At 58.7% G+C, this 14925-nt stretch overlaps 1 protein-coding gene across 1 annotated transcript in view; it reads left to right on the top strand.

Annotated features, from left to right (window-relative positions):
- The window catches only part of FGF18 (fibroblast growth factor 18), a 29674-nt gene extending 15409 nt beyond the window's left edge, over nucleotides 1–14265 (top strand). Inside the window, exons 4-5 of the mRNA XM_081308567.1 lie at nucleotides 7708–7814; nucleotides 13625–14265. Of these exons, the coding sequence (XP_081164693.1) occupies nucleotides 7708–7814; nucleotides 13625–13891 (374 nt within the window). The 3' untranslated portion in view covers nucleotides 13892–14265. The remainder of the gene's footprint in view (nucleotides 1–7707; nucleotides 7815–13624) is intronic.
- Nucleotides 14266–14925: the final 660 nt, after the last annotated feature.

The following is a 14925-nucleotide window of genomic DNA, read 5'->3' as shown; positions in this document are numbered from 1 at the left end:
CTGGTCACCTCTGTCCTGCAGGAGGGCACTGCCTTGAAAACAGCAGGACACCTGGTTCCCACTGCAGATCCATTACTGGGCAAGAGTCTCTGGCTCTGGACTGGGTTTCTTCCTCTGCCAAATGGGGATCAGTGGTCCCTGTTCTACCTGTGTCTGAGGTGGACGGGCTGAGCCTAGGATGTCAAGCTGTGGGAAGTGGGCGGCCGAGTGGTGGGGCTGGACTCTTAGCAGAGAGGCCCAGGGCCCCCCACAGGGTGTGGTCAGAGCCCCTGCCATGGAGGGGACTGTGGAGGCCCACCTGGTCTTGCAGGCCTCAGGATTGGTCACTCCTGCCTGATTTCACTTGCACAAAGGACTTCTCTATTTGAGGATAAATAAAAAAGTTTGAAAACCCCATTCTGCGGTTGGCCAGCCTCCCGGCCAAGAGTGCCCAGAGCAGCTCCAAGCAGACCAGCAGGGCCAGGAGTGCTGGCCGAGGGCGGGATGCCCGGGTTGCGCGGGCTCGCGGTCCGAGGGCATTTGAACCTGGGCTCCTCCACTCAGGCGGTGCAGACTGTGGGCCCAGTCGGCCTCCCTGGTCCAGTTGTCTCTTCCACAGAATGGGGGTCACTGAAATGAGAGCGAGCCTCGGGCCTGCAGTCTAGGTGAGGCCTAAGGGAGACCTAGTAACCACCTGGACACAGGGGCAGTTGGGGAGGAGGGTTCCCCCCTGGGAATAGGTTCCTGAGAATTCCAAAGGGCCCCGGCGGGAAGGGGGCTTCCTCTCCCATCTGGGAGGCTCTGGTGTGTGGGGTGCAGGTGGATGAGGCCTCGTCACGTGGTTCTGAGGGCAGGTCTCAGGGCAGAGCAGGAAGGGGGGCCCAGGTGTGGGGCACCTTGTGGGGCTTTTTGCTGAACTGGTCGGGGGGCCCTCCTGTCCCTGTGTACCTTTGCTGGTACCTGCTGGAGGGCTAGGTGTGGGATGACTGGTGTGGCTGGGGCTGCAGGGACCCCGGCTCTGAGTCCAACCCCCAGGCCATCCTCCACCCCCGAGTCCAAACGTCACTCCTGCCCTGGTGCAGGGGCACTCTTGTCACGTAGACTAAAGGCTCTTGAGTCTTCCCGAAGGCCTGCGTAGGCCCAGCCCCCGAGACTGCCCCCATCACCGCTGGGCCCCCACGCCTTGCCCCTGGCTCCTCGAGCCATGTCCCCCTGGCCTGAGGACACTGTCCCTAGAGTTCTCGTGACTGCGCCTCCCTTCACGGTTGTTTTCCTCCTGGTGCGATGGCTGCCCGAAGGCCCCTTGGCTCTTTAGTATTTGGCTCTTGGTCTGGTGGGTGCTTCCATTTGGTCCTCCAGAACCTGTGTCCCGAGCCTGTCATCGAGGTGCTCAGTATGCATCTGAGCAAGTGGATACGGGGTCCTGGTGCGCCTGGGAGTGTGCGCCTGGGAGTGTGCGCCTGGTCACTGTCACTGGGGCATCAGGGCGTGTTTGGCACCGTGCTGCGCGATGGTGTGTGTGGCAGGTCACGGCTCCTCCTTCCTCCTCCGGCCTTGGACCAACCCACGGACCTGCCCTGGCTGGGGTGGGGGTGGGCTTCCTCTCAGGCTTAGTCTCCTGCCCTCTGGGCTCCTGTCACATGACCTCTGTCTCCAGTGGGAAGTGGTCCCCTGTTTTGTCCACTCCGCAGTTGCCGTGGTACCTAGAGCGACAGTGAGGGTTAAATGCAGCTTCTGATCAGCTCTATTGATTTTCTTCCCCTCTTCCCTTCTGGTGAGCCCACGTGGCCTGCGAACGCCCTCCAGGGACTTCAGAAGGGGAACTGGAGGACAGGCCTCAGTGGGCATGTGTGTGTGTGTGTGGGGGGGACAGGGACAGGGAGAGGAGATGGGGGGGCGTCTCTAGGGAGGAGACCCTCCTCCCCTCCTGGCCTCCTGTCTGTCCACCTGGCCCACCTTCAGAGAGCAGCAGGGAGGGCTGACCCAGTGTGACCTCCCAGCACCTCTGGGGCCAAGGGCATTCTTCGCTGGAGGACGATGCCGGGCACTGGGCCAGCAGCTTGGTCAGCACTAGAACTGTCGCCGCGGGTGGCTGCAGCACCCTGTGTGCCCCGTGTGGCCCGAGCCCCCGTAGTCCTGGGGAGCCTGCCCACGGTCTGGCCATGTTCTCTGTGGTACTTCTCTGGGCCCCGGTTCCTGTGTCTCTGGCTGGCTCTGTCCCTCCCTAGGTCTCCAGCTGCCTCTTGGCATCTTTTACTCCTGTCCCCACCTTTGAGGCCAGAGTGTTCAGAGGGAGGCCCAGCACCTGTCCCGCAGTCCACCTGGCCATCTGAGCCCCTCCTCTCTCCTGTGTCACCGCAGGCCTGTGCTGCATCTGCCCTCAGGCTCCTGTCCCTGGGCCTGAGTCTCTGGCTCTGGGCTACTCTGCCTGTCCCCAAGGAGCCCTGCTGTGTGTCTTTGGCCAGGTGACACAGCTGCTCAGTTCATGCCCCATTTCTGCACCTGTGAGTAGGTCACAGCCCCGCCTCAGGTTGTGGTGAGGTCCTGGGAGGGAGTGGGGCTCTACGTCCTTTCCCGACACCGTCCTGCACCCAGCATGGCTGGGCCATCCCTGGAGGTGCCTGCTCAGTGGGCTCTCCTTTTGGGGGAGCTGTGGCAGGGGCTCCCCATCTTGACTCCTCCTTGGGTCTGTGCAGCGCCTTTGTCCCTTCTCCAGAGGGAAGATTCCCTGGCTGGCTGGCTGGCTGTCATCTAGTTCTGTCCTGGGTGCCTCTCAAGGTCACCCTAGGGATCCCTCCTTCCTCAAAGTCACTTGGAAGTGGAGGTGGGAGGGATGGGCCTCTGTTTCTTGCTCTGATGGCCTCTCTGCCCCCTGAGTTCTGCCCACGGGAATGAAGCCCAGGAGAAGACACCACCCCCACTCAGTGCTGTTACTATTCCTCCCAGGAGGGGATGTGGGGGGGGGGGAGAGGGAGGTAGACCCCTAAGACCCAAACTTCAGGCAGCCTGCCTAGGTGTGACTCTTAGCTCCCTCACTGTGTGGCCCTGGGGACAGTCTTCCTGCCTGTGCAGTAGGGATGAGGACCAGAGTTCTAACCTCACAAGACTTTGTAAACATTTTTTTGGTACCAGGGATTGAACTCAGGGGCACTCAACCACTGAGCCACACCCCCAGCCCTTTTTGCTATTTTATTTAGAGACAGGGTCTCACTGAGCTGCTTAGCATCTCGCTAAGTTGCTGAGGCTGGCTTTGAACTTGCGGTCCTCCTGCCTCAGCCTCCTGAGCCCCGTTGGGGGGGGGCAGGGGAGGTTTACAGGTGCCACTGTGCCCAGCCCTCACAGGACTCTTGTTGGGAGTACTGACACAGCACATGGAAGGTAGTTTGCAGAGTGCCTGCTCCTCAGAAGCTCTCCATAAATGTGAGTTACTGATACAATCTAGCCAGACAAAGCTAAAGGGGTCTTAACGGGTCACCTTGTCCTGGTTCAGAGGGAAAGAGTTACTTCTTTTTTCACACAGCAAGGGTTTTATCTTTGATACTGAGGCTGGGGATGAGTGAGTGGGAGCCCAGCATTCTAGCAAGTGGCCTGAGTGACACCAGGAACCTCAGCAGGAAGGAGCAGAGTGGTCAAGGGCATGGACTGAAGTCAGAGGCCGAGTCCACACCCCTCTGCCTGTGTCACAGCTGAGTGCCCTTGGGCATGTCCCTTTACCTCCCTGAGTCTCCGTTTTAGCTTCTGGGTTTTGCTACTGCAGATTGAGCCCAGGGACACTTTACCACTGAGCTCTATCCTCGGCCCTTTTTATTCTTAATTTTTAAAAAAAATATATATTTTTAGTTGTAGATGGACACAATACATTAATTTTGTTTATTTATTTTTATGAGGTGCCGAGGATGGAACCCAGCGCCTCACAGGTGTGAGGCAAGCACTCTACCGCTGAGCCACACCCCAGCCCCCTTTTTATTCTTAATTTTGACACAGGGTCTTGCTAAATTGTGTAGGTGACCAAATTGCTGAGGCTAGACTTGAACTTGAGATCCTCCTGCCTCAGCCTCCTGACTTGCTGGGATCACAGGTGTGTACCACGCACCCAGCTCTCTTACTTCTCAGTGTTGGTCATACCTATATGGCGAGCTGTTCATGTACCTGTTAGAACTTACTTCTTGGTCATTTCCCACGAGCCAGGCCTGGAATAGGGGCTGGATGTCACAGAGATAATTAGCAGATAGATCCTTGTCCCCATCGTACTTATCTTCTTGTAAGTGGGAACAGACAATAAACAGGGTAACGAATTGTGTTAGCTTTCCATCACTGTAACAACACACCTGAGAGAATCAGCTTTAAAAGAGGAAAGGTTTATTTTGGTTCGGTTTTGGAGGTTTGGCCCATTGTCAGTCGGCTCATTGCTTTTGGGCCTTGGTGAGGCAGCATGTCCCAGCAGGAGTTAGTGGCGGGGGAGGCCCTTACCTCAGGGTCACCTGGAAGCAAAAAAAGAAGCAAGAGGGGTGTAGGCTCCAATTTTCCCTCCAAGGACATACTCCCAATGACCCTACTTCCTCCCACGAGGCCCCACCTCTTAACAGGTTCTGCCACCTCCCAACAGTGCCATGGGCTGGGGACCGAGCCTTTCTTGCTGGGGCCTTTGGGGGGACCCTTATTCAAACTTTAATGCAGGATGGTGTAGGAGGTTGAGGCAGGCTGGACTTGGGGAGGTGGCGCCAACATTACACAGCCTGGTCAAGGAAGGCCTCTCTGAGGAGGTGACATCTGAGTGGCCATCTGGAGATGAGGAGCCCCTATGGGATGCTCTGGGCAAGGCAGCCTCCAGGCGGCCGGGCCAGCAAGTGCACAGGGCCTGAGGCAGGAGCATGCTGGGTGTGTTAGAAGAGCGGCTGCTGGCTGGGGCAGGAGGAGGGCAGGGGGCGGGGGGCAGGGGCCAGGGATGTAGGTCCTAGTCAAGAGTTCGGATTTTATTCTAAGTGGATTGAAGATCCCTAGGAGGTTTTTAGCAGGGAAGAGATGTAATTAAATTGATATTTTAGAAGGATTCCTCTGGCTGATGTGTGCAGGGGAGACCAGTGGGCCAGGATGGCAGAGGGAGCCCCTGCTGAATTGCCCAAGCTGGAGAGGAGTCACCACCCAACCCTCGGCCTGGCCTGCCGCAGGCCCCAAGAATGGAACCGAGAGAAGGCTTCAGACTTCTGAGAGCTGCATCCTGGGGACATGGGTGTTGGGAGGGGGTGAGGGACGCTGGGCGAACCTGGCCTGGGTGGAGTCTCTCTCCTTCTCTCTCTGAGAACGGCTGCTGCTATTACTCCCTGAGGACTTTACATAATTCTGGCCCGGGTCCCTCCTCATTATGTCATGCGCTGAGCAGAGTCTAGGTCACTCCTCTGCAGGCTGTTGGGGGTGGGCGGGAAGGACAGGCCCTGTCTCCTCTGGCACAGAGGCGGCCAGGCGCAGACCCCCTGGTGCTGCGGAGGGGGTGGAGGTGCAGTCCGGCCCGGCCCAGGCCAGCTCTGCGGGCAGCTCCAGCAGAGGCCAGGCGCCCGCTGGCCGCCCTGGCCAAGAGCGGTGGGGGTTTCGCTGGGAGGCAGGGCTCCCCAGAGCTGGGACCTCGTCCCTGAGCTCAGGAATCTGCAGAAGAGGCGCGGGGTCTGAACCTCAGTGGCCTCCTCCAGAGACCCTTCAGCTGTGGGCATGCGCGGCGTCGGTGGGCTGGCACGGAAGCAGAGCTTGGGCACGGTGGAGTCTTCTGAGGATGGAGGCCGGCAGAGCAGAGTCTCCCTGGGACTTACCTGGGGTGTCCTGGGCCCCAGCCCCATGGTCACCGCTGGAACGGGAAAGACTCCGGGCTGGGCGCTCCCTGGGCAGCAGGCGGCCCTGGGAGCGGGTCCTTGTCCACCCTGCGCACACGTCCCGTTTTTTCCACTTTTTTTTTTTTTTTTTTTTTTAGGAAAACAGCTTGGTTTTTCAGTTTTTAGGAAACTTAAACCGCAGTTGCTGCCGCCCCTCCCCATCCTCGGAGAGCGGAGCTGCTGTGTCCTACCGTCGTCATGGGTGGGTCCATTTTCTGGGTGCGGAGACCGAGGCCCGCGGGTCCTTGTGCATGTGCCTCCCCTCCCTGTGCTCCACGCCCGCACCCCGATACCTCCGCTGCCCGGTGGAAGCCCCCGGGTTGTCCTGGTCCCCGAGCCCTCACCACTGCGAGGCCAGAGCGTGGTGAGGGGACGGAGGAAGCCACCCTGGGAGTGGAGCTCCGGCCAGGGACAGGGCCTGGACCAGGGGAAGCGGGGCGGCCGGGCCTCGCCAGCTCAGTGGGTTCAGGTTCCTGACTCAGTGTCCCCTGGGGGCGGTGGAGAAGTCGGCCTCCCGTCCCCAGAGTGCCTGGATTCCTGTTAGATCTTTAAATTTTATGTAAATTCCTTTCCCCCCTTGGAAAGGGGGGTGGTGGTGTTTAATTAGCAGCGGTGTCAAAGGCGGGCTGAATTAATTACTGGAAATCCCGAGCTCCACCTGGTTTCAATTTGCACAACAGGGTACCCGGGGCTATATTTGTGATTTTTTTTTTTTATTAAAATCATACCTAGAGTATTTTAGGGGCACTGAGGTACACATTTTGTGGCTCCAAGGATACTGTACTCAGGAATTTGGGGCTGTGATGTTTGTTATGGAGAAACAAGTCCCTTTGTCACTGGAATTAAACTTTTGTGGGTGAGGGAGGGGCAGGTGCTGGGAAGCAGAGGGTCAGGGAAGGCAGAGAGAGAATTACCACGGCCAAAGAAAGCAGCTGTGGGAGGGGAAGTGCTGCTGGGGGAACCAGACATGGGGGTTTGCAGCCAGAGAGCAAAGGGAGCTCAGAGAGGTTGTATGACCTACTCAAGTCACACAGCACCCTGCTGGGGAAAAGTGTGGTCTGGCAGAGGGAGGGGAAGGGTCTGGACAGAGCATGCCTAAGGGAGGGACAGTCACCCTTTAGTTTCTTGAGCTCCCGTTCAGTCAGGAGTTTAGAGGCTCTGCACTGGTTACCCAGAGGGAGGCCTTGTGGAACACGGTGGTCTAGCATGGTGTGTCCTACCCTGGATGAGGAGGAACTGGGTCCTGATTGGGACTTCTGGCCCTTGGGAGATAGTTAGTTACCCTGTAGCTTTGGTGCCCAACGGGAGGGGAGTGGAAGATCTTGAATCCCTTTCCCTGGGCGTGTGCCTCCTCCCAGTGTCTTGCTGCACCAAGGGCAGAGGTGTCGGGGCACCTGCAGGGGTTCTGGTGTCTGCCTGGGGAAGAGCCTCCAACTGACTTTTGGAAGAGGCAGTTTGATGCCCCAAAGGCAGGTGTGCGCTCGTGAGTTGGCCTGCTCCCTGCATCCAGAGACCGAGGCCTCTCAGGGGTGCCGCTGTCGGACCTGCGGTGGGGAGTGGAGTTGGGGGACTGGAGAACTGGGGTGACGGGGAGGAGGGTACACTGGTGTCTAGCCACGGGGCAGAACGGCAGCAGGAGCCCTCTGGGTCCCACGTAGGAGCAAAGAGGCCGGAAGGTGGGACAGATGCCCCCAGCGTCCTTCTCTGGGAACTGGGGGCAGGGTGCTTTCATGGGACCTGACAGAGGCCTATCTCACGCCTGATTTGGGGGGACAGAGGGACCAGGGATAGAGTCAGGGACCAGGTTGCTGAGCCTTTAGGACTAGACTTTAAAAAACCTGTCTTGTTCTCCTTCTGCCCTTCCAAGCCCAGCTCCTAGTGGAGACGGACACCTTCGGTAGCCAAGTGCGGATCAAGGGCAAGGAGACGGAATTCTACCTGTGCATGAACCGCAAAGGCAAGCTCGTGGGGAAGGTGAGTGGTGGCCTGCGGTTCCTGGACCTGGGGGCTGGGCCGGTGGGGTCCTGCCAGCCCCATGTGGAAGGCCAATGGGAGTGTGCCTGTGCGGGCCCAGTTCCCACGGGCACCTCCTCCTGCCCTTCTCTGTGCCGATACCTGCAGCCAGCCAGGCGCGTTGGTGGCTGGACTCTGGTCGCAGGCAGGGACCTGGTCTCTCCTGGCAGGCAGGAGACCTGGCTTGCTCAGCCCTGAGAGAAGCCTAAGGGGCTCTGAGGCCTCCTGCCTACGTGTCCCTGACGTCTGCGAAGAGGGACGGCAGGCCAAGGGCTGTGGCTGCAGTGATCATTTTAACAATCGCCAGGGGTTTAGAGCGCCGCCCAGCAGCGGCCTCCGGAAGCCAGCCGCCTCGTCAGCGCCAGGCCTCACGGTTCTAGCATTTCAGGAAGATTTTATTACTTTGGAACTGGCAAGAGAGCCGCATGTAACAAATTAGGGCCGGGTTGGGGCGCGGGTGGGGTGGACCCAGGGCTGGGGGGCGTGAGCTGCTTGTCTGCGTTCCTCCTCTCCTGCTTGCAAAGGTCACCCTCTGCTACCCCTGGGGGTTAAGTGGAAGGTGCCTCTGGGGTAGCTCTGTGAAGTCAGGTTCTGTCCCCTCTCTGTAGGGACTCTCCTCACTCTCCTCCTTGGGGCAAAGCCCTGGGGGATTATTTTTGCTCATGGGGCCTTGTTGGGGTAAAGGGAGCTGGGTACCTCTTGTGAAGGCAGGTTTGATTTCCTGAATCCCCAGCTCTTATCCCCACCCCATACCCATACGGGCCAGGGAGGTGCAGGGAATTGTCACACGCTGGTACCAGCTTCCTTTAACTGAGCACCTACTTTCTTCCAGGCATTGAGCAAAAATGCTTCCAAATAATCCCAGAGATTGGTACCAGCACCATCCCTATTTCACAGGTGGGAAAACAGAGGCTTGGCCACATCCAGGGGCACTTGTCCCAGATCCCACACTAGAGCTAGGCGGGATTCAATGCCTAGTTTGGAAGGAGATTCCAGCTGCACTGCACGTACCAGCCCAAGCAGCTCAGAGAACAAAATAATAGTAACCCAGAGCGGCGGGGATGGAGGAGTGGTTTTAATTAGTGATTCACTCCGCCAGCGCGAGGCAGGCCGCGAGGGGGTCGGGGCAGGGGCTGGGCGCGGGCGCTGGGTCCCCTGGCCTGGCCAGTCCCCTGGCTGGCCGGCTGCTTCCTGCGGCGGCGGCCCAGCCCCGCGTCAGGCACTTTGTTCTGCTGCCCGCCTGGGCCTCCTCCCAGGCCCAACCTGCTTTGAGTTTGAGGCTCGTTTTTCTCTTTTGCTCCCCAAAGAAGGGGCTGGCGGCACCTCCCGTGCCAGGTGCCTACCAAGCCACCTCACCCGGTTGTTCCCGGCATCCTGACCCCAGGAGGGCCATCTTGGGGTCAGAGGAGAGGCTGTCCCTGGGCCATCCCGCCGCCCTCCGCCCCTGGGCTGGCCGCTGAGTCACCTCTTCCACAGGAGCCGGCTCTGATTTCCTGCCCCCTGGCCCTCTCTCCCGTCATTAATATTGGTGACGGTTCAGCTGGCGGGCTGTGGGCAGGAGGAGGCCGCCGGCCCCCTGCCGCTCCCTCCTCTGCCCTGGGGCCCCCGCCCCAGCTCCTTTCTTTAGTGCTGACCCGGCCCAGGGTGCCCCGTCCACCTGTCCCACTCCCTGGCCAGCCAGGCCCACCCCCCTGGCCCCTGAGGCTGGGATCGAGCCCCTTGGGCTGCTGTCCGGGCCATGCCCTCCTGGCTGCCGGGCCCAGGTCCTGGGATTCCCCTCCTTGATGGCTGGGGTGTGTCCTTCCTTCCCTAACTCCTGCCACTGCCTGGTTCTGGCCCCACACCTTGCCAGAAATGGCTGCTCCGGCACCTCCCGGTGTGGGTTCCCAGGCTCCTCGGCCGCCCAGGCTTGTCCTGCCCACGCTTAGAGTCCAACGCCCTCCACCTCCGGCCCAGAGCGCACCCCCAGGCCCCGGAGTCTGCCCTGGCCAGTGGCCTTCCTTCTGGCTCAGCCTTCAACTACCTCTAACCATCCCTGGCCCTTGGTCAGTGCCCCCTAGAGTCCTCCCGCCACCCTCCCCTGCCCCTGTGCTCACCTGGGCTGTCACCGCCTGTCCTGAGTCTGTTTCCCCCACCAGCCTGGGAGCTCCTGAGGGTCAATTCGGGATCCACCTGCCCATGTTCAGCAGAGGGGTTCCAGGAGCAGCAGAGAAGTAGGAAGGGTTCTTGCTTTCTGAGGTCGACCCCGCCTCCAGCCAGAATGGCCTCCGTGGGAACCCGGGGTCAGAGGGCTCCCCTGGCCCTGAGGCTCAGCGCCCTCATTGTGAAGCAAGGATGTGGGACTCCATAAAGTTGATCCTTTCCCTCTCGCAGCCAGGTCACCAAGCTACTCCTTTAGCTCCTGTGCAGTGGCCCAACAGGGCAGCTTCCTGACCCTGGTGCTGACCGTGGGCATCGCTGGCCAGAGCCTGCATGCAGTCACCCCCTCTGCTACCTGTGCCAGTGGTGCCCAAGCCCTACCCGTGAGCCCCTGCGTGCTCAGGCCACTTCTCTGAAGCCACATCCACCTGGCCCAGGACGGCACTTCCCCTCACTCCAGAGTGGTTTTCAGAGTCTAGCAAGTACGACCATTGAGGGGTCCTCTTGGGGCAGTAAAGAGCTTCAGACCCTTTTAGGGTAGGGGGCTCCCTGTCCATCAGCATACCTTTAAGACCACTTTAGTTGTAAGTAACTGAAACTCAAAATGCTTCAAGCAGAAAGAGTTCTTTGGCTTACACAGCTAAAAGAGTCTACGGGTCTGGTTTTAGGTAAGGCTTGATCCAGGGACCAGATGATGTTATCAGGATTCAGTCTTCAGATCAAATAGAAGAACTCGGAATCCAGTATGGAAAGGAGGTCGGGGGAGGGGATCGAATTCTACTGTGTCACTGAGGTGCTGAGAGGAGCTGTTGACTCCCTCTCAGTATGGACGCTCTGCTGCCTGAGCCAACTGAATCCGTGCTTCTGGGGCCGGGGCCTGCGTGTGCTTCAATCCAAGCAGGGGATCAGCAGGCCACACCTGCTATCAGGAGCAGAGGCGAGGGTCAGGCTCAGGTGTGGCCAGCTGCTGGTCCTCACCCACTGCTGCCTGTGCTCCTGGTGGGGCACTGGCATCACCGGAGAGAGATCTCCCGGCTGTCCCCAAGCGGCACCCAGTGCTCTGGGGGAGCCCAGCCTGCGGCCTCTGAGCTCTGGTGCTTGTTCTAGCGCCTTTACCAGCCGTCTGTGGGCTGATGGTGGCTCTGTGTGTCTGGGGCAGGGTTTGGTGCTCTTCCCTGTCCCGTCTGCCCGTGGACTTCTCTGGAATAGACAGAGAAGTGAGCAAGTCAGCTCTGCAGACCCCGTGACCTTGGGCAAGCCCCTTTGTCCAAGGCGAGCTCTGTGTCCTCCTTTGGGCAGAGGGTGGACCTCGCCTGTTAAGAGGAAGAAGTAACACCTGGACGTGGCCATGTCTGACCTGTGGTCAGCGACACATAGATGCTGAAGGAATGCGTAGGGAGACTAGCGGGGCCAGTAGGGGTCTCCAGCCCTCCTCTTGCTCTTCCTCCCTAATCAATGTGTCCCCCAGGAGGGACATCCTAGGATATCGCTGGGCACTGGTCAAGCACCCGGGAGGTGGAGTCTGTTTTCTTTAGATTTGTTCATGTCACCCCCACCGTATCAGTGAGGCTCTCAGACATCTACCTGCAGATGCCATGGCTGTCCCTGGCTTGGGCTAAGGAGGAGGCGGAGATGCTGAATGGTCTGGGGGAGAGTGGGTGGGGGGCGCCCAGGGGGTTCAGAAGAGGAGTAGAGAGCCTCTTGAAGGACCAGGGAGGAGGGGAGGAGGCCTGGGAGCTGAAGGGCACTGTCTGGGAGCTTCCCAGAGGAGGCGGGCACACAGCTGACCCCTGAGGGGTGAAAGTGCTCCGGGCAGGGTCCTTGGGTGGCTGTTGGGTGCCAGGCAGCATGGCGAAGCCTTTGTCCCCTTTGCTCTGATTGTTTCTGAAGACCAGTTGAAGAACCTGAATTCAGGTTAGACAGGCAGCTTCCAGAATTTTCCTTGGGAGACCAGAGCCCGGGCACCACACCCCTTGCCTGCCTTTGCATTTCCTGGCTTGCCTCACAGCGTTCCCTCACTGCTGGTCCCACTCTTACTGTCCTCTGGGTCCCAAGGGTGTCTCCAGGCCTGGGCCTGTCCACTCTTCGGTCTCCCGAGAGGGCTTTCTCCCGCCTCCCTTTCTGCAAGTTCAGCACGTCTGCAGGGCCCTGCCTGCCCTCTGCTCAGAGGTGAACGCTCCTGGGATCTGCCGCCCGGTTCCCACTTCAGACAAAAGGCTGGAGCCTGCGCCTCGGTCCGCGCACAGCCAGACCTCTGGCTTTCAAGTTGGCCCGGCGGCCATCCGGAACGAGGAGTGGGCCCGGCCTGAATGTGGAGTCGTTGGTTGGAAACTCGAGTGCTCAGTGGGAAACACTCGTCCCCACTGAGCTAACTGGCCGGCTCTGGGAGGTGACACGAAGCCCTGCCTACCCCACTCTCTGTCTAGGCACATCCACGGAGCCAGGCCAGTCCCAAGAAGCCCCCTGTTCTTTAATATTAACCTGAGCATGTCCCTCCTGTGGCTCAGGCTTGCTTAGAAGCAGCGTTCCTCACAGTATCTCAGGGATGGTCCCACTTGATGGTGAGGAATTTGAGGTTGGGAGAGTGCAGGTGGCCAAGCCGAGGTGACCCAGGAAGTTAGAGGCCCTCTGACTTCTGCCTCTGAATCCAGTGCTCCTGGTTCTTCCAGGAGGGTCCCCACATCTGCTGGGGAGCCTGGCAACCCAGGACCGTGGGCACAGGCATTGGCCACACTCATCTCCCACCCACAAGTACTGAAGGGTGCCAGTCCACGCTGGGGCGTGGTTTCCATTGAGCTTCATCCTGGTGGAGTGGACCTGGCCTGAGTAGCTGCTTCAGGTCAGGATTCGGGCAGACCTGTCAGGCTCCTTTCTGTTGCATGTGAGAGGACACAGGGTCAGCTGGTTTGGAGGAAATGGGACAGTACTGGCCCATGTGACAGTGAGGTCACTTGACCTTCAGATGTGCCTGATCCAGAGCCCAACAATGGGACGATGGCCAGACACAAGTTCCCCTCTGGGTGGCACGATGGCCGCTTCTGCTTCAGCCTTATGGATTCCTCAAGTTTAAATAGGCCTCTGTTTTTTCGAGGTCACTTATTCAAAGGTCTGAAGCCACCCTGTGAATGGATGACCCGGGTCAGGTGGCCACTGCGAGCCAGTCACGGAGGCCACTTGTCACACTGGCTCCTCTGAGCTCTGTCCCTCACTCCTGTGCTCCCCTCTGTCATCTCCTCCTGTCAGAGACTCTGCAGGGCCAAACTTTGGTCAGGTTGCTGAGGCTTTTCCTGGGCCCACTGTGCAATGCGGTTCTGCCCTTGACACTCGGTCACTCCCCACATCTGACACCTCCACCTCCCCCCAGGTGATGTCTGGTCGCACTGGCCTGCCTTCAGCAGAGACCCAATTGGGTTGCTTCCTCTAGAATCCCCCTGACATTTCCTCTTAGTCATCTCCATCCTCTGTACCCACTGTGCTCCTCGGCTGTGAACTCTGGCTTGCCTGTGCTGTGCTGGGAGTTGAGCTCTGTCTCTCTCCCTTGCTGCAAAATCCCAGCACCACAGCCCTTGGACTATGGTCCACAAGGACCATTGGATCGTTTTTCTTTAACACTCTTCCTCTCTCTCCTGCAGCCTGATGGCACCAGCAAGGAGTGTGTGTTCATCGAGAAGGTTCTGGAGAACAACTACACGGCTCTGATGTCGGCCAAGTACTCTGGCTGGTATGTGGGCTTCACAAAGAAGGGGCGGCCTCGAAAGGGCCCCAAGACCCGGGAGAACCAGCAGGATGTGCACTTCATGAAGCGCTACCCCAAGGGGCAGGCAGAGCTGCAGAAGCCCTTCAAGTACACGACGGTGACCAAGCGGTCTCGGAGGATCCGCCCCACGCACCCTGGCTAGGCCGAGGCCCCTGGACCCACTCACACTCCCCGAGAATGGCATCAGAGGAATATTTTTACACGAAAAATAAGGAAGAAGCTCTATTTTTGTACATTTGTGTTTAAAAGAAGACAAAAAAAAAAAAAACTGAACCAAAACTCTTGGGGGGGAGGGGCGATGGGATTTTACTGTTGACTTGAAACCCCAGTGACAAGACTCATGCAGAGGACTGCTGTCAGCCCACGGGTGCCTGCCCCTCTCGCTGCAGGAGTGCAGCTCTAACTTGTCCCCAGAGGACTCAATGAGGGAGCCGACACTCCAAGAAACCAAAGTTCTTTTTCCCAAAGGTTCTGAAAGCAAAGAAAGAAGGAAAAGAATAAAGGAAAAAAAAGAAAGTAGGGCCCCTTCCCACAACGTCCCCATGTCCCCAGCCCAGCCCAGCCCTGCCCAGACTCAACAAAAATCGCTCTCTGGTTTGCAGTCAGTTATTTATTGTCTGCTGTCCTGAGACACCGCGCAGGGAAGGCGCCCAGCGCTCCGCTCCCGACTCCGACGACAGACGGCCTCGTCCAGCCGCGGCGCCCTGCGCGTGCGCGGTCCTGGAGGACGCTGCTGTGGACCTTCTTGCTCACGTGACTAGTACACCAATGATAAGGGGATACTTTAAAACCAGCTATATTATATATATATTATATATATATAAGCTATTTATTTCACCTCTCTGTATATTGCAGTTTCATGAACAAGTATTACTGCCTCAACAATTAAAAACAACTGACAAATTATTTAAAAATCCACGAGGCGAGTGGTGGCTGGGGCGGGCTGGGGCCGGGCAGCTGTTCCGTGTCCTATGGGTCTTAGTCTTTGCTCCGTGGCTAGGGCCTTGGGTCATTTGTTCCTGGATTCACTCAGCACTGAGCAGGCAGCCTCAGAGAGAGGACAGTCTGACGGGACACTGTGACTCTGTCACCCAGCATTTCCCGTGCATGGCCTACGGGCCGAGGTTCAGAGCCCATGGGGAGCATCACTTTCAGGAACCCAGTGGGACCTCCCTT

The sequence above is a fragment of the Spermophilus citellus genome (genome assembly GCF_964194105.1).
Source record: "Spermophilus citellus genome assembly, chromosome: 1".
In the NCBI taxonomy this organism is placed as follows: domain Eukaryota; kingdom Metazoa; phylum Chordata; class Mammalia; order Rodentia; family Sciuridae; genus Spermophilus; species Spermophilus citellus.
This window is presented reverse-complemented; position numbering and strand designations above follow the sequence as displayed.